General features: G+C 58.3%; 2 protein-coding genes and 1 pseudogene across 3 annotated transcripts; 2 read left to right on the top strand and 1 right to left on the bottom strand.

Annotated features, from left to right (window-relative positions):
• Nucleotides 1-1,041: 1,041 nt before the first annotated feature.
• Nucleotides 1,042-5,684, top strand: SIAH2 (siah E3 ubiquitin protein ligase 2; the record flags this gene model as incomplete). Its single annotated transcript, XM_080349356.1, has 2 exons — nucleotides 1,042-1,401; nucleotides 4,345-5,684. The coding sequence occupies 2 exons, from the start codon at nucleotides 1,042-1,044 to the stop codon at nucleotides 4,900-4,902; spliced, it is 918 nt and encodes a 305-aa protein (XP_080205482.1). The 3' UTR covers nucleotides 4,903-5,684.
• Nucleotides 5,685-8,484: 2,800 nt separating this feature from the next.
• Nucleotides 8,485-15,958, top strand: ERICH6 (glutamate rich 6; the record flags this gene model as incomplete). Its single annotated transcript, XM_080349669.1, has 11 exons — nucleotides 8,485-8,501; nucleotides 9,113-9,228; nucleotides 9,835-9,881; nucleotides 9,983-10,099; nucleotides 11,082-11,440; nucleotides 12,218-12,288; nucleotides 13,054-13,211; nucleotides 13,502-13,587; nucleotides 14,619-14,771; nucleotides 15,049-15,280; nucleotides 15,695-15,958. 11 exons carry the CDS (start codon nucleotides 8,485-8,487, stop codon nucleotides 15,956-15,958), a joined length of 1,620 nt encoding a protein of 539 aa, XP_080205795.1.
• Nucleotides 15,959-16,691: 733 nt separating this feature from the next.
• LOC308043511 (glucose-dependent insulinotropic receptor-like) lies at nucleotides 16,692-17,814 on the bottom strand (annotated as a pseudogene). The gene has a single exon. The product of its transcript is annotated as a glucose-dependent insulinotropic receptor-like (transcript).
• Between the last annotated feature and the right edge of the window lie 41 nt (nucleotides 17,815-17,855).

Raw genomic sequence — 17,855 nt, 5'->3', positions numbered from 1 at the left:
TCACAGATCCGGGTTCAGGAAATGCCGGTCTGACTGCTAAAGACAGAAAAAAGAAGAGAAACCACGCTGCCCCGGCCGCAGGATCATCCACCCATGGGCGTTCCTCCTTCTGCCCCCACGTCCTCACGCCTTTTCACAACCTTCTTGCAGCACGGGGCTAAATTTAAACTGTTAAATTCCCTCGATGAGAACTAAGCCCTTGCTCCTTTCTGCAAGGTAACATCATGCTTCTGGATGCTTGAAAAATAAAAAGCAACAATGACACAATCTGGCCATCTGTCAAACTTGTCTGAAACCCCCCCAGCTCCCGCACCCCAGAAAGCTCTGCCCCGTGACAGCATCAGCAGCTGCGGATTTTCACTTCTGCTCCGGAAAACTCTGCAGAAGACAAATGAACCTTGCAAGACCTCACGCATCCCACGGAGATGCGAGGATGCTGTTATTCCCTGAAATCACAGAATCACGGGATGGTCTGAGCTGAAGGGACCTTCCCAGCTCCCCCAGTGCCACCCCTGCCATGAGCAGGGACGTGTTCACCCAGACCAGGCTGCTCAGAGCCCCGTCCAGCCTGGCCTGGGGTGTCTCAATTCAAACAGCGGGTTCAGCCCCGCCGGTCACCGCTGTCACTGCCCGCGGCGGCGACACGGAGCCCCGCGAACGGGGCGGGGCACGGGACACCCCGGCAGGACAACCCCGCGCTCCGCCGGCGCGTCCCTGTCGCTAGAGGGATGTGGGGACAGACCGACGCGGGCTGAACCAACGCCGGCCGGCAGCGCCGGGGCTGCCTCGATCCCCGCCGAGAGCGCCGGGTGCTGAACTGCGCCCCGGCGCTGGCGGCCGGTGCCCCCGCAGCGCTCGGCCCGCCGGGCACCCTCCCGCGCCCCCGCCCCGCACGGCCCGCCCCGCTCCGCGCCCCCGCCGCGGCGCCGCCCCCCGGAGCATGCCGGGAGCGGGGCGGAGGCCGCGCGCAGCCGCCGCCGGGCCGGTGCCGCCTCCCCGTCCGCCCGTCCGTCCCGATGGTGCTGGCGGCGGCGCGGCGCGATGAGCCGCCCGTCCTCCGCCGGCCCCGGCGCTAGCAAGCCCTGCGGCAAGCAGCCGCACGCCGCCTCCCCCGCCGTGCCCGCCGCCGTCCTGCCGGGCCCCGGCGGGGCATCCCCGCCTCCCGCGCCGCCGCCGCCGCCGCCGCAGCAGCAGCACCACGAACTGACCTCGCTGTTCGAGTGCCCCGTGTGCTTCGACTATGTGCTGCCGCCCATCCTGCAGTGCCAGGCCGGGCACCTGGTCTGCAACCAATGCCGGCAGAAGCTGAGCCTGTGCCCGACCTGCCGGGGCTCCCTCACCCCCAGCATCCGCAACCTGGCCATGGAGAAGGTGGCCTCGGCCGTGCTCTTCCCCTGCAAGGTAAGGGGCTTCTCCGGGGAGGTGGCCGGGGGGGGAATGCCGGGCCACCCCCATCGCCATCCCCCTGCTCTGTCTTAAACTTCTGCATAGGTACACCGGTGCATTCTCAGTGCTGTGATTAATTCAACCTCACAGTAAGTTTTACTTGTAATACAGGAAATTACTTTTCTAGTTATTACATACCTTAAAAAAAAAAAAATTAAGTACACAGGGCTTGGTTTTCAGGGGCTTGAAAGCCGTTTCTCACCTGCCGTCCAAGGAGCGGTGATGGTCCTGGGAGCCAGGACAGGGACCTCGCATGAAGGGTCTTCCAGGATCGTTTAGCACGGCCATCTCTAACTGGGGACACCACCGCGTGTCCGAGTTCCCGGGGGCTTCTGGTGCTTTGGAAGAAAAGCAAAACCAGTAAACGCATTGTACTGTACTCACACCGTGCTTTGCAGAAAACAATGAAAGTCTCTCTGCACCTCACAACCAACATCTGGAAGTTAAGAAGCAGAAATCATAGTGAGACTGTACATAAACTGAGAAGTCTTAAATCATACCAAATAATGGCTTGCTTTAATTTTTGTAGACAGGCGGTAGGAGGCAGGCAGACCCGTGTCCTCCGAGCGCTGCTGCTGCGCCCCGTCGGTCCAGGGGAAACCATGATGGGCTGGAGGGATCTTAACAGCACAGACAGAGATGTTCCAAAGTGCTGGAGGAGGCAGGAGCCCGAGGGTCCCTGGCGGTTGCGGACACGTACAGGAGCTGGCAGCCCGGTCCCTGCTCTGCTCCTCATTTCCCTTGTGGCCTCACACAAGTTACTGTAGCCCTGTGTCCCTGCCTTTTTTTACGGGCTTGGTTATACCAGCCTGCCTCTGTTCAGCACTTCAAGCTTAACCGATGTTTTCCATATGCTTTGGGACGCTCAGAAAGCTGTCCTGTCAAAATGAGTTCAGAGCAGCACATGCAAAGTGACATATGTGGCAAAAACACGGCATGCTAAGTGATGTATGTGGCGATGAGCTCCGATCTGACCCTTTCCTCTGAGGAAAGAGAACGCAGTGCTGAACAAGCGACTATGAAAACACGTACATAATCCTTCCCAGCATGGAATACTAGTAATAATGAGAAGGGCAATGAAAAAGCAGCAAACAGTCCTGGCAGGCAGGAGTTTCGGGCGTTCACCATTAACGCCGTTTGCTGCCCTGGCTCCCCGTCCCACGGCACAAGTGCACAAGGTGCACAGGCCAAGTAGCTCCAAGGCCCCGTAAAGCCCGTGTGCAGGGGGAGCTGGAGCGGCTTCTGGGGGCACGGCGAAGATCAGTGACGTTTGCCATGAAGACGGCAAGTCAGCTTTTGCTGTTCACGGTCTCCCACCGCTGGTAGGGCTGCTCGGCAAAGGAAACGCGCAGCCGTGCGTCTGGGAGGGCACAAAAGCAGGTGCTTCTCGCAGCGCAGGGCAGAGCCACCACTATTCACTTCTCTTGTTCTTAGGCTCTCAGTTCTGTAGCCACCACTGGTGGCTGTCACGCAGCAGCTGGTTTCGCCCAACCAGCAGCCTGTATATCCTTCCTAATTTTGTGAGCGAGGTTAGACTGTGAGTGACGGAGGCGTTAGCGGGGGTGTGAAGGTGGGAAAGCCCCCGGGGTAAAGTGCACGCCGACCTGGGTCACTGCCCGGCACAGCGGCTCCTTTGCCAGGAGATGCTTGTTCCACAGCAGCACCTGCAATAAAGCATTAGCAGAGGATTAACCAGCAGGGATGGACACAGTAAGTGATGGCTCACGTTAACTCCTTACAGCTTATACAACAAGCTCCTCTGGAAGCAGGAGGTCGAGTTTCTGTCCCAGTATTCCTCGTGTTTGTGGCATGGGTGATTTGCATCTTGGGCATTTAACCCTTGGAGCTGAAACTTCTTGCTCACATATTAGCCCAGAAATAATAATTTATACCTTGGTTGTATCCGTCCTCAAGGACCTGGTGTCACAGTGTCCGTGAGCAGCCACGCAGGCACGGTGGAACCCGCGTGATGGTGTTAGTGGTGCCGGTATCTCCCATGGGTTGAGCCCGGTCTCCACCTTTGTTTCGCAATCCAGGCTTAACTGTGTGGGCTCAAAGAATCTCTGCTTTGCCTGCCAGAGCCCGTCTGTGCCTGCGTGGCCTCGCGTTCGGGGGTCTCTTTCTGGTCGGCTGGGTGACCTCAAGACCCTCGGCATGCCTCTGCACATGCTCCTCTTCGTTGGCCTTAGTACCAGGGAGGAGGGAGAGGGCAAGTTTGGCTGGAGCAGCAGGTGCAAATCCACCTTCTGGACAGCAGCTCTTGTCCGGGGTCGGACAGACCCGTGTAACACGATCCCTCCAGGATGCGCGGGCACATTTGGCTGAGGCGGCAGGCGAAGTCCGAGTCCGCACAGCAGCCATTGTCACCGTAGCCCCCGGGCTGGAGAGGCCTGTGCAGCACAATGCTTCTCCTCAGGCCGCTCTCCAGGTCATTGTCCATCTATTCTTGGTGGCGATGTTCAGGCAGATGCTGTTCTCCTACAGATGGTAATAAGGTACATCTATTAAAAATACTTCACTCTAGTAGCTGTTTGCTGAAACAAGAATCCTTTGTTCTTTTTAAAGAAAAGAAAAATCCAAACCAGGACCACTTCAGCTGATCTGGACCAGTCAGATCTAACTACAACAGCAGATCTAACTACAACGGAGCCTTACAGTCCATTTTATCTAAGTGCTCACATTAGAAAATCACCAACCACAAAAGACAAGGATCATCCATTTTTAAGTGGAAGCACAGATAAATAAAGCTCGGCTCTGGATCCAGGGCTGAATCGCAGTATCTAATGTAAACTGTGCGATGGGAACAGGCGTTCTGAGCACCAGTGCTCCCAGCTGGCAGGTGGAGCAGCGACGGCTCGCGCTGGCGCTTTGCTGACGGCTTTCTTTGGTGTTTTGCAGTACGCCACGACGGGCTGCTCGCTGACGCTCCACCACACAGAAAAGCCAGAGCACGAAGTCATCTGCGAGTACCGTCCCTACTCCTGCCCCTGCCCGGGCGCCTCCTGTAAGTGGCAGGGGTCCCTGGAGGCCGTGATGTCCCACCTGATGCACGCCCACAAGAGCATCACCACGCTGCAGGGAGAGGACATCGTCTTTCTGGCCACAGACATTAACCTCCCGGGCGCGGTGGACTGGGTGATGATGCAGTCGTGCTTCGGTCACCACTTCATGCTGGTGCTGGAGAAACAGGAGAAGTATGAAGGTCACCAGCAGTTTTTTGCCATCGTGCTGCTCATTGGCACCCGCAAGCAAGCGGAGAACTTTGTGTACAGGCTGGAGCTGAACGGCAACCGGCGCCGGCTGACGTGGGAGGCCACGCCGCGCTCCATCCACGACGGCGTGAACGCGGCCATTCGCAACAGCGACTGCCTCGTCTTCGACACGGCCATCGCGCACCTCTTCGCTGACAACGGGAACCTCGGCATTAACGTGACTATTTCTACGTGCTGTCCGTGATGCGTCTGCATAGCTTGCGAAGCCTAGGCTGTCTGGACATAGCGCTTTACACTCACCAAGGGTCTTCTTTTTGTTCTGTTTCTTTGGTTTTTAACGATATTCAACTACGTCATCATGCATGCTAAGGTTCCTAACTGGCCAACATCTCTGACTTTGGAGAGAAGAGGAACGAGAGTGCCCTGTCAGTAGTACGAGTGGGAAAAGGTCTTTTTAAATTCTCGGGTGCCTTAGAAAGATTCCACACACTCAGTCACCTTTTTTAATTTAATTCTATTTTATTTAAAGAGTGCTTCCATTAGACATGTGGCTTAAGAGACTTGAAGGACTGCATTCCTGTTTGGACCGCACCTAAAAGCCCTTTGCAGCAGGGACACAGCCTGGCTCGCTCTGCTGAGCTTTAGTAACAGTTTAGTGGGCAGGAGAGGAAAGAAAGCCAAGCAGCCTCCCACGAGAGGAGTTGCGGCTCATAGGCAAACAATAGGTATTTCATTGTTGATACTCCATTTATTGCTACCTTATTAAAAAGGGATGGGCATTGAATCACTTTGCTGTGTATTTAAAATAAGGAAGGCAGGAGGGGCTGGGGCGCTGGGGTCACCGGCTCCTGTGCGCTCGGGGGCCGGTGAGCCCGGCACACGGCACAACCACCGGCCATGGGTGCGGGTGAGAGCAGGAGGCACACAGACACACATCCGACTGTCCCAAACAGCCAGAGCCCATCGTAGAAACAGCCTCCAGCTGTCTGTACACAGCTTCCCCTGGAGACATACTTGACTATTGTAAGAGACTAATAATATAGCAAGAGCTTTATGGCCAATGTCGTGTCATTTGCTATTTAAGTTTTGTTGCCATATTTACTTTTATTTTGTAATAAATATTTTGCAAAAACTACAGTGCATAGCGTGCTGTGCTACCATGCGTGTGCGTGGCAACAGCTGCTGTTTCCTGGTGACTGCACGTTCAGCCGGGCTGGTCCCGGCGATCAGCCGGATGGGGTGCTGGTCCCCGCTGTCCCCCAGCCCTGCTGCCACCCCACAGCACAAGCAGGAGAAGCGCGTGGGGATGTGAGTCCCTGGCAGCAGTGACAGCCCGATTCGCACACACTGAAATCACGGTCTTGTCACTGAGGCTGAACCTGCCTGCGGCTCCCCCACTGCGACCAGAACCTTCTGTCCGAATCACTCCAGAGAAATACCAGCTCCACATACAGCTTTGCTGAATATTAAGCTGTTTGCCATTTGGAAGAGGCAATGAGTTGTGAGGTGATACAATCCGCTGAGTTATTCAGTGGTGGGAAGCCTCACAATAGCGGAAAACGACATGTACAGTGGCAGACGCAGCTTGGTGTGAGCAATACACTACGGTGAGAAACGCCAGCCCTGGCCGCATCCCTGCAGGGAGGAGCTCTTTGGAGCTGGGGCAGTCCTGTGCAGACTGCACGCAGCGCCTGGCAGCAGGGCCAGGAAAGCGCGCAGCAGGGTGACAAGGACCGTGCCAGTGAAGGGAAGCTTGTCCTGCCCTGAGAATCTGGAAATGACCATGGAAAAATACCTCCCAAGGAATTACTCTAATCCTTTCATATCCAGTTCCCATAAAGACACTACATTTGATCTCATGTAGGTTGTGCTGGCAGAACTCGGCAGCATCAGCCGACACTCAGGCAGGATCGGAGTCGCGCTCTGGCTCCGGCAGGCGTTAAAGCCCGTGCTTGGGAAGCAAGCACTCCTAAAGATTTCAGTCATTTTCCCTGTATTTCAGCAACATTTCTAGCGGAAGATAGTTTTTCTTTCTGACAGTTGGGACATGAGAACTTTAGTGTGTAAAACAAAACTCTGAAGTGTGTCTTTGATCAGAGCAAGATTAATGTAATTAATTACTCCAGTGCTGCTTATAAACCACATTAGATAAGTTAACACTTATTAATTCATTTCCACACCATTCAGTTCCGAAGAAATAGCAAACTTTTGTTGTATCTCACAGCAGAACAAAAACAAACAAAACGAAACCAACGAACCAACCAACACCCAAACCACCTGGTGTCTTTTCTGACTGAAACAATTTAAGATAAGGAATACCTCAGCTGGTACTGCCACAAGTGATGTGTTTCCTCTTCAGATCAGTGGGCGAGCAGGTGACGTTCGTTCCAGCGCTGGATCAAAGCGTTCCAGGTTCTGTTCCCAGCACGGCTGGTACAACATCCCAGGGCGACGTCCGCGGGCGCGAGAGGCTGCGGGTACCGGCACCTCGCAGGGGAGGGGCAGCGCGTCAGAAGTGAATGGAAGCTCCTCAAAATATTGAGAACAAAAGTTATTGAGGCCAGCCCGGTTGCCCCAACCAAACTCCCGACCACCAGCAAAGCGAGCTGACTGTGAGGGGAAGCGCTGCCTGGGGGCAGAGCGGGCACAGAACAAACCGCTGCCCTGCACACACCGCGCTGCAGAGCGGCCCCTCGGCCGTGCCCACACTGCGCTGGCTGCAGGAGCAGGTACGAGTGACCACGTGTTCTCCCTATAAACAGTTTCCACTTTAAACACAAGGAACTTGTAGGGGCTGATGAGTTTATCACAAAGTACAGCACAACTCGGTTGGCTGCCTGTGGCTGTGCCGGCGTCCAGCTGTGCAGCTGGGACAGACAGACACCTCCACCCGTGCCACAGCACCGTGCCGCAGCCAGCGGCATGCCTGCAACGCAGACACTGCTCCGCCGGGGCTGAAGCAGGTGAGTGGGGCGGTGACACCCCAGGGCTGTGCAATACCACAATCTGCCCCATTTGGCCATGGAAATGACCCCCAGCACCAGCCGAGCAGCACATCCAGGGCTGCGCTGACACCACTGCCCACGCCGCACCACGCTCCTTCCCCTTCAAAAAAGAGTCAGACTCACTGATTTGTTGTAGAACTCAGGTGCTTGTAATACAGCTGCAAATTCTTACTCAAAGTCCAGATAATGTAGCACATATGCATTGTCCTAAGGTGAATCTTTAGCCTGTGTTTGTTCACACACCACGTACCTGCAGAAAACTGCTTCTTTTGCTCTCCAAGCTGTGGGTGCACGTTCCCTGGAGGGATTCACCCGCTCCGGGTCCTACGAGAGACCCCGGGACATGTAACAGGGACGGGACACGGGTGTCGGGGCTCCGCACGGCAGGCGGTCCAGGCGCAGCCCACGGCGGAGCAGGTCACCAGCGGCGTTTGTCACCAGTGTCACCTCAGTGCAGCCCCCGCTTCCCGCCGCAGGTCAGCCCGGCAGGAGTGCGGACCGCGGGGACGGACACCCAGCGGGGCTCGGCGGCTCCAGAGGCTCCGTTACCGGGCGCTGCGGCTCCGGGCACCTTCCGCTCCCGCCCCGGCCCGGGCTTTCCCCCGCGGCCGCTGCCCTGCCGCACACAGAGCGGGCACGCAAGGAGCCGCGTTGTCCCGCAGCCCGGCCGTGCGCGGTGCCTGCGGGGCAGGCGGACCCGGCCCCGCGCTCCTCCCGCCGGCGCCGAGCAGCCGCTGTCCGCCCGGCCCCGCCCCGCCCGCCCCCGCCGCGTTGCCCCGGAGACGACGCGCACCAGCGGCACGGCCGGGCCGGACCGAGCCATGGACGCGGCGGAGCGGTGGGGACGGAGCGGGGCCGTGCGGCTGCCGGCGCCCGCGGGGACGGGGACGGGGACGGGAGGGGCCGGGCCGGGCCGGGCGGGACAGCGCGGTTACCCCCGCACCTCTCCCCGCGCTGCCGCGACCCCGGCTCCGGGACTCCGGACGGGGCGGAAGCGGCGGCTGCGGGGAGACACGGGATGAGATTCCCGGGATGAGGGACATCCCGGGATGAGGAGACCCCCGGGATGAGGGAGACCCGGAATGAGGGACATCCTGGGATGAGGGAGACCCCCAGAATGAGGGAGATCCGGCAGCAGCTCCACTCCGGGCATCAGACGTCCCGACCCAGCTCCCCAAAATCACGGGAGGGAAAGGGGAGGGTGACCCAGGGTGAGGGCTGCGGCTGCCCGACCCAAAGGCACCTTTTCCAGCATCAGACAGGAGGATGCAGCGGGACCTTCAGCCACTGCAGCACAACAGCGGTGAAGCCCCACCTACTGTACCTAAAGTGTTTGGATTTTTAATTTAATATACTTTGAAAAGTCTCTTTTATTAGTATAATTGTCAAGGGCAGCTGCTTTGAGGTCATTGCATACGACTAATGGGTGGGTTTGTGTCTTAAATGAAGGGAAATGGACACGCTGGGCAGCGCAGAACCCGCAGCGATGCAGGAGCTGCCGGGAGTTTCGGTGTCAATGCAGACAGAAGCGAGCTGGCTTCGGGAGCACACCTGTGGAATATCATGTAAGAAACAGCTTTGGTCGAGAAAGAGCTTGCTCACTTGTATTGTCTTTCACTCAGGCTGCCTTGCACCCCTTTCCTAGCACATACATGGGTTTGCAATTTCCGAGAGAGCCCCCACCACCCTCGTTAACCTCTCTGCACAGCCGCTTCTAAACAAACCTCTGGGTCCTCTCACCCCAAAGGCCAAAACAGCCCTCCCTTGCACTCACACAGCATGGACTGCACTTGGCAATGAGAAAAAACTCCCATCGTCTCAACAGCTCTTTCTTCATAGGATGAGAGGCTGGAAATGCCTTTGAGGATAATGCAGTATCAGATCAGTGCTGCGAGTCACTGTCCCCAAGCAATAAGCTGCCTCCGTGACTTCAGGGCGCTGGTTTTGTAAAGCCCCGACCCAGCGACAGCGCCCAGTTCCCGTCCCACGGGCTTTGCGAAGGCTCCGTGCGGACCCAGCGCCGCCTCCTGAGCGCGAGGGGTCTGGCGAGGGGGTCTCGGGCGGCCATGGGCTCGGTGGGGAAAGGCTGCTGTGCTGGCAAACAAAGAGAAAATGTGTCCGAGAACACAGCACTGCTGTTCAGTAATTCTCGTTATTGCTGTCACTCGCAGCCCTGTCAGAAGAGTTCAGCAGCTTAGATGTTCTGTGTGCGATGGAGGTAAGGACCCACCCACATTGCACATATGCATTTGATGCTTAACGGCTTTACTCCTGATAAAGATACGACTCCACGTTGCTTTTGGTGTTTTCCACTTGGAGTTCAAAGAAGAGTTTGTGAAGCTGTTCAAGAAGTCGCTGCGCACGCTCCCGTCCGTCGGGCTCCCGACCCTCCTGGCCTACAGACCCGAGTCGTTGCGGGGCAGCGTATGGACTGAGGTCAGTCACTGCTGGGTCTTCCAGCCTATGTGGTCCTAAAAACCATTTTAATTCCTGCGATTCCTATGTAGGAAAAATAGAAATACTGCTCTTTGCCAAGCTGGTGCAGGCGTTCCTTCACAAAGGTGTTTTTCCTTCTGTGAGGCTGTTGCAATGACGTTTGTCGTGCACACCTGAACAGTAAGAGGCCATGCAGCTCCTCTCCCCACCGCTGCCTCCCACGGGCAGAATTTCCTACAAGATTTTGCCCTTTGGCTAGAACAGAGATACCACATTTCTATAAAAATTGGGTATAGAGTCAAAGAACACAAGCAGCACACAGAATTCCCCAGAACCCTGCACAGAATAAAGTCATCAGAGTCAGTCTGGGGCGTGGGGTGGGGAGCAAGGGTGTTTCCAGGAGCCACACTGCAGAGAAGCCAACCACCTCAAATCAGTCTGTTCAGCCAAGGACTGGAAGGCAAGCACTAAGCACACAGTAAATGAGGGGCGGGCGCAGGGCAGCAGCCACGGACCTCTCAGCCCTCGCTGCTGCTCTGCTCAAACGTGCCCAGCTCTCCTTCAACAGCTCTGCTGCTTCCTCACGGAATTCCCTGCGGATTTCTCCTATCATCAACAGTGCAACGATCAGGGGGCTTTTTCTCTCCAAAGCCCCAAGGAACGTATGTGAAAGGGTTAACGCATCCATCCATGTACTCAGCTATGGCATTCTGCATGCCCCAAAGCTTTCCCTTGGAAGCAATGCCTCTCACAAATACTACATTCTGGTTTTCTCAGGTTTCTATTGATTATTTCCTATGCATCAACTTTTCTTCTTGTTTTCCCGAACCTAACGTTTTGAGCTGAGTCCTTCCAAGACATCACAGCCCCAGACCTGGTTTAAAAGCTCTTCGACGCTTTCTAACATCGCATTTTGAGCAGAGCCCTGTTTCCCCAAGAGACGCCGTGTTCCCATCCTGCTCATGCTGTCTCCCGTCCCCAGGCAGAGGAGGACGCTGCCCCGCGGTGCGAGTTCTGCGGCAGCCCGCTGACGCCGTTCCCCGCCTTCGAAGACGATTTCCTGGCGCCGCAGGACCGGGAATGGGTGAGCCGGGTGGGCCTGGCGGGTTTGCCAGGGGGGCTGCGCCCGCGGCACCGCTCTCCTGCCTTCCAGAGCTTCTGCTGCGAGCGCAGCCGGGACCTCTACGAGTTCATCGTGGTGGAGCGGAGGAGCCGCGAGCGCGCCCGCAGCGTCCCCAGCGCCGCCGCCGCCCCCGACGCCGCCCCTGGCGCTGTCACCCCCCACGAGCCCCACGGCACCGAGGCCGACAGGCGGCTGTCGAAGGACAGGGCGTACCAGAGGTGACGGGACACGGGGACCGCGGGGGTCGGGCTGCTGGGAGGGAAAAGAAGCGTTAAGAACAGGAAAGTGCAGCGAGAGGGAATGAAAAGAAGAAAAAAACTTGCTTTAGGCAACACAAGTTGACGTTCACCTGGACCCCCTGAGCCCTTCCCTTGCCAGCTGTACAGGGAGGTGCTGGACTCGCCGTCCCTGGAGGTTTCTAAACTGAGATTGGACATGGCACTTAGTGCCATGATCTAGTAAACAGACTAGAGTTGGACCAAGGGTTGGACTCGATGATCTCTGAGGTCCTTTCCAACCCAGTCGATTCTGTGATTCTGTGATAAATCATCACAGGAAGCAAACCATTAGTTTCCTTGGGGATCCTTCGCAGTCCGATGCTGCGAGCACCTCATATTCCGTACAGAGCACAAACCAAAGCCAGACAGTTCACAGAACCCAGATAAGAGCAGAGATCAGCTGTTTCCCTGGTCCGTGGGCAGCAATCCTTCTCTTCTACATAAAATCTTGATCCAAAATCTATTACCCCCTTTAGCTCTGCTGCCGGCAGAGCTGATGCTGTTGCAACCGCAGAGTCTGTTCACTGAAATCTCTGCACAGGAGCAACTTGTTTTCGCTGAGGTATTGTTATCTTGGTGATATTCTGTCGCCTTTAACTGTTGCGATTATACGCGTGGAGAGAAGAGCGGGTTCAGAAAGGGGTGTTGCTGCGGCACGCTCTGCGGCGCCCGGGCTCCCCAAGGCGCGCGGTGGCTCAGCAGCGTCTGGCTTTGCAGGCAGCAGGAGCGGCGGATGGCCAGGCAGCTGGCCGCACTGGCCGCGGGCGCCGGCGGGAGCCGGCACGACGGTGAGTTTGCCTTTCCTCCTCTGTTTCTGTCTGCTTCTTACAATTAATGCAATGGAATTGCCTGTCTCTCATGCTCCCTAATTGAACAGGAGGATTTAAACAGCGACGTGTTAGTTCATTGTCAAGCGTGCAGTCCCATTAGACACCGCTATATTAAATAATCCCTCACATTGAAGAAACAAACACATTCCCATTGCATGGAGAGGATCTGCTTGCTCTGGCTTCCAGTATTTATGGCTGAACGTTTCAGCTGGGGTGCGCAGAAATTAACCCCAGAGAAAGCAAACTGGCAAAGCCTTGGAAGGCAGAACTGCCAGAATGTGGGTGATCAACGTTTTGCCTCATCAGGTGCATCCTCCACTAATTCCTGGCCAGGCAGGGGGCGACTGAGCAGCCCCTTGCATCCAGCTATAGAACCAAAGGCATGTTGACTAAGAACGGAGGAATAAGGTGCACACAACCGGAGTGTTTCCAGGGGCTGGCAGGGCACTGAGGCTCCTGCAGCACCAGGGACTTCAGCTCTCCAGTCTTGCAGAGCGTGGAGCCGCGAGTGGGTCCCCAAAAGCAAACACAATTGTGTTTATAGACATAACTGAAAAAACTGCATCTTCTCTCCTAATCCTGTTCCCTTAGATCGCTGACAGCTTTGGACTGTCCTTGTTACACAGAAAATACCCGACACAGACTCCAGGACGGAGCATTTTGGGCAGGAATTCCCCTCCCGGGTCGCAGCCCCATCCCAGCTCAGAGCCCTTTGCTCCGCAGGTCTGGGCCCGGATGGCTCCATCTCCTACCTGCTGTCCCAGGAGCCGCCGGCGCCGCGGGGCTGGACGCTGCTGCCCGGCGACGGAGCCACCGAGCCGGCGCAGGAGCTGCAGCCCGACAGCGTCACCTGCTGCGACTTCAGCCTCGTGGGAGGGAAGGCGAGTCCGCATGTCCCTGCACAGGTGTCCCTGTGTGGGGTGTCCCTGCCATGGGATGTCCCTGTGTGGGATGTCCCTGCGTGGGATGTCCCTGCGTGGGATGTCCATGCGTGGGATGTCCCTGCCATGGGATGTCCCTGTGTGGGATGTCCCTGCCATGGGATGTCCGTGTGTGGGATGTCCCTGCCGCAGGACAGTGACCAGTGATGTCCCCGCGCTCCAGAGCAGCCGCGCAGGGCAGCTGGTGCAGGCTGCTCTCATCCCTGTCATTGTCCCCTGTCCAATCTTAGGTGGTGAAGAACGAACTGTTGGAAAAATACTACAAACATGGAGGGAAATTCCTCACCGTGCTTCCCGATGGAACAGCGCAGCTCTTGTATCCTTCATGGGGCTCATTTGCCTGCACTAGTCAGGGTTGTAACTGATTGTCGGTGTGTCCTCATCTGCTTCATCACCAAATAACCTGCTCCAGCGCTCATACTGGCTTTCAGCCTGAAAAAAGCAGCAGTGGAACTGCTCACAGAGCTCTTGGTCTGAAGTGTCTCAGATCAGCCAGCAGCTTTGATAAAGGATGGGCACTTGTCTCTTTAATACCCAGCCTAAGTGCGCCAGCCCAGTGTTAGACCCACTCTTGAGCTCTGGCTGCCCATGGAAAGGTGCTGCCGGCCCAGTGGGCTCCAAAAGCGCCCAGGCCTGTCCTTCGTGGGGACAAACCACCGGCCCGGGGCTGGGGACTCTGTCCCGCGGGCAGGAGCACGTCACCGCTGTCCCCGCTCCCTCTGCTGTCACCCAGCCTGAGTACTTTGATCGCTTCGCTTTGCTGGGCTTGTCCTTTCCATCGTAAGCGTTGTCCAAGAATGCGTCTCTAAAATAAACCTCCTAAGCAGCTCCGCCTCGCTTACCGGTTATGAACAACAAAACCGCACTCTGCACGTCCCGCTGCCCTTCGCCAGCGCACGCGGAACACTGCGGCGCGGGGACGAGCGCCGGCAGCGCGCCCCTTCCGCCTCTAACACCCCATTCACCTTTAACCCCCCATTCACCTTTAACCCCTCATTCACCTTTAACACCCCCATTCACCTTTAACACCCCCCATGCCACCTTTAACATCTCCATTCCTCCTTTAACACCCCCATTCACCTTTAACTCCCCCATCCCACCTTTCACAGCCCCATTCACCTTTAGCTCCCCCCATTCCACCTTTCACAGTCCCATTCACCTTTAACTCCCCACATTCACCTTTAACACCCCCATTCACCTTTAACACCCCCATTCCACATTTAACACAGCCATCAGGACAACACGGCAACTTTTATATTCCAAGGTAGCGCTTTGAAATATTTAGTCTGTAGTATCTGTAGTAACAGAGCAGCCAGACGAGGGGTTGAACGCCTTACCCGAGGACAGCTATCCGTCTGGAAACCTGGCCATCATCGTTGTACGAGAGAAAAACCAGCTTGTTTGCATAGTACAGGAAGACAAGCCGAGTAACGGTGAAATACAAGCGGTGTTCAGCTCCAGCGGCAGAAGTACCTGCTACCACCCGCACGGATCCGTGTGGTACGGTCACGCTGCTCAGAGCAGCTCTGCTCTCCACGGCGCATTTGCGATTTCTGAGGTCAAAAAGGGTATTTTTAATAGTAGCATTCAAAACATAAGAGACAAGCGTAGCAGCTCGTGGGCCCTGCCCCGGGGGCCCGGCACAGGAGCAAGAACACTCAGCTGTGTCTGGGGGGGCTGCACCCCGACCCGCTGTGCTGAGCCCCGTCCCTCGGGGCAGCCAGGGACACGGGGCCTGGAGCCGCCGGGCCAGAGCTTTGGCTCCCCTCTCTTCCAGGGTTAACACGAGCGTGCAGGGAGGGCAGCACCTGGACCGCGCAGGCAGCAGGGTGAGACGGTGGACGTGGCCACGCAGCGTCACGTCCCCCGGACCCCAGGTCCCGCTGAGCCCCACCTTCCTCTCCCTGAACCGGCACGTGGGGGTGCGCATCCTGGGCCAGGACAAGATCACCGTGTCCTTCCTCGCCATGGGCCAACAAGCAAAATTCAACGTGGGAACCAGAGTGCAGGTATTTCTCAAGCACACAGGCAGCTCCACGCCGTGGGGCGGCCGGGAAGCTCCCGTCGTGGGGCGCACACTCATCCCGCTGTGGGAGCTCCCCACGTCACCCCACGGTGCTGCCAGCGGCAGGGGTGTACCTCGCTCAGCCCCACGCAGACGGGCGCTCATCCGCCCCGGCAGCACTGCCACCCTGCGAGGGGCTGCAGAGTGCGGGGAGCACGCCCGGGCAGGTCCCCGGTGTCCCCAGCTGTGCCCCGAGGGTCACCCCGGCGGGAGGAGAGCCGCAGTCCCCGTGGGCAGGGTGCGCAGCAGCCCCTTCCCCCATGGGATCCCGCCGCAGGGCAGGTTTGTCTGCTGGGCAGAGACCGAAGCCCCATCCCACGCTGTGGTTCTGCTGACACCGGTCACCTCCGCCCCCCAGGTTGGCGACGGAGGCCGGCCGCCTCCCCCGGCCCGGCTGGGCGAAGACGAGCTGCTGCTGCTGGCCTTCAGGGTGAGGATCCTGCGGCTCTTCGACAGGCTGCGGGGCTGCTTAAGCTTTCCTTCTAACGAGCAATGGGACAAAATCAAGCCTCCAGCGTACCTTATCACACAGACCTTAAAGATCTTGCAGCTGTGCACAACTTCGGATGTAAGCGATGAGCTGCGCAGCTCGGTCAGGGCGATAGTAAATGCTCAAGTCTGACTGGCGCGTTTGTGTGAAGCAAAATGCGGCAGAGATGCTGCAACGCCGCAGCAGCCGCGCACGCCGCCATGGAGCAAGCGCAGCCCGCGGCCGACCCGCGCGGCCCCTCTCCTGCCGCCCGTCCCAGCGCTCTCGCTCAGCAGGAGCACATGGCGAGGCAGGGGGCACCAGGCCACCGCTCCTTGTCAGCACACGCTGGAGCGCGTCTCGGCCACAGCAGCACCGAGAGGGACTTTGCTCGAGGCAGAGTAAATCCGTGCCTGATGGCAGCACATGGCTCCTAAGCAACCTCCCTCCCATCGCCCGGCAGAAACCGGCCCGGCTCGCGGCTGTTTCAGCCCGTGGACGTGGCACAAAGACAAACAGCACAGCTGAGGCACAGCCTGTGACAGGCACACGGGCAGGGGGTGTTTGCTCAGCAGCCGCCCGCTCGGGCAGCGCTCTGCACGGCCAGCGCGGCTGCAGGGACGCGGCCCCAGCGGGACACCCGGGCTGCCCTGGCGCGAGCGCCGGACGGCAGCTCAGCCTCCGCAGATACCGGACGGCAGCTCAGCCTCCGCGGGTACCGGACAGCAGCTCAGCCTCCGCAGGTACCGGACGGCAGCTCAGCCTCCGCGGGTACGAGACACAGCCGTTCCCCTCGCAGAGAGAGGGACAGAAGCCCAGATTGTCCGAACCAGTCAAAGGTCACTGTCTTGGCGACGTCAGTGTGGGTGCCGGGGCCCGGCGGTCGTTAACGCACACGGCACAGCACGGACCAGCCGCAGCCTCTGGGCAGCAGCAGCGGAACAGCTGGCGGTGGGACAGCTCTGCTGCACCGGGCTCCCCGCGCCTCCCTCCCGTGAGCTCAGCGGCTGCGGGAGCAGCGTGGGCAGCGTGGACAGAGGTGCTGGGGCACAGACCCCTCAGGAACCGGCGCCTTCAGTCTGGCTCCGACCCCAGCTCCCAACAGTTTGCACATTCGAGGCTGGAGGCTTCACCTGGCCCTGGGTCCTGCACCCCAGCAGCTTTGCGAGGTGGCTCCGGATGTCTCTGCAGTGCAGGGTGTAGATGAGGGGGTTGATGAGGGAGTTGGTCTCGCCCAGCAGGAACAAAGCGTCCTCGAGCGGGCCGGCCAGGTTGCAGGAGCTGCAGGCGGCCTGCACGGTGCCCCCCACCAGGTAGGGGCCCCAGGAGAGGCTGAAGCCCACGAGGACGATGAGCACAGTGCGCAGGGCCTTGCAGCGGCGCAGGCGGGGCGGCCGTGCCCGGGCGCTGCCGCGCCAGAGCCGCCTGTGCTGCAGGGAGGCAACGCTGCCCACCCAGACGTGCAGGCAGAGCAGCGCCAGCAGGGACGGGGCAAAGATGCCAAAGCAGATCACGTAGAGGTACTCGCTCTTGGCCACGTACAGGAGCCCACAATAACCCGTGTAGTTGCCACGCTGGAGAGAGGGCAGGATCAGAGGCAAGTGCCCGAAAAAGAAGGAGAGTGTCCAGAGGGCAACGAGGGAGAGGACCACGGGTGTTTTCTTCAGGAGGGTGGGGTAGGAGAGAGGCAGCATCACCGCCAGGTACCTGTCCAGGGAGATGAGGAGCAGGGTCAGGATGGAGCCGATGCAAGGCGTCACGCTCACGGCCACGCGCAGGCGGCACAGCGACTTGCTCTGGTCAAAACTGTGGAGGACGTCGCCCAGCACCTCGGTGAAGCACGTCACGCCCACCAGCAGGTCGGCAGTGGCCAGGTTGAGGATGTAGACGTAGCTGGGGCCCGGCTGCTTCCTCAGCAGCTGGCAGACCGCCACCATCACCAGCAGGTTGGCCGGGGGGATGAGGCAGCTCAGGAGGGAGCGCAGCACCACGCACAGGAGGTTCACCATCTTCCCTGGCGAGGACGGCTGAAAGAGATGCCCAGAAAACA

Source organism: Nesoenas mayeri (assembly GCF_963082525.1).
Source record: "Nesoenas mayeri genome assembly, chromosome: 9".
Taxonomy (NCBI): Eukaryota; Metazoa; Chordata; class Aves; order Columbiformes; family Columbidae; genus Nesoenas; species Nesoenas mayeri.
The sequence above is the reverse complement of the archived record's forward strand: the minus strand, read 5'-3'. Positions and strand labels throughout refer to the sequence as shown.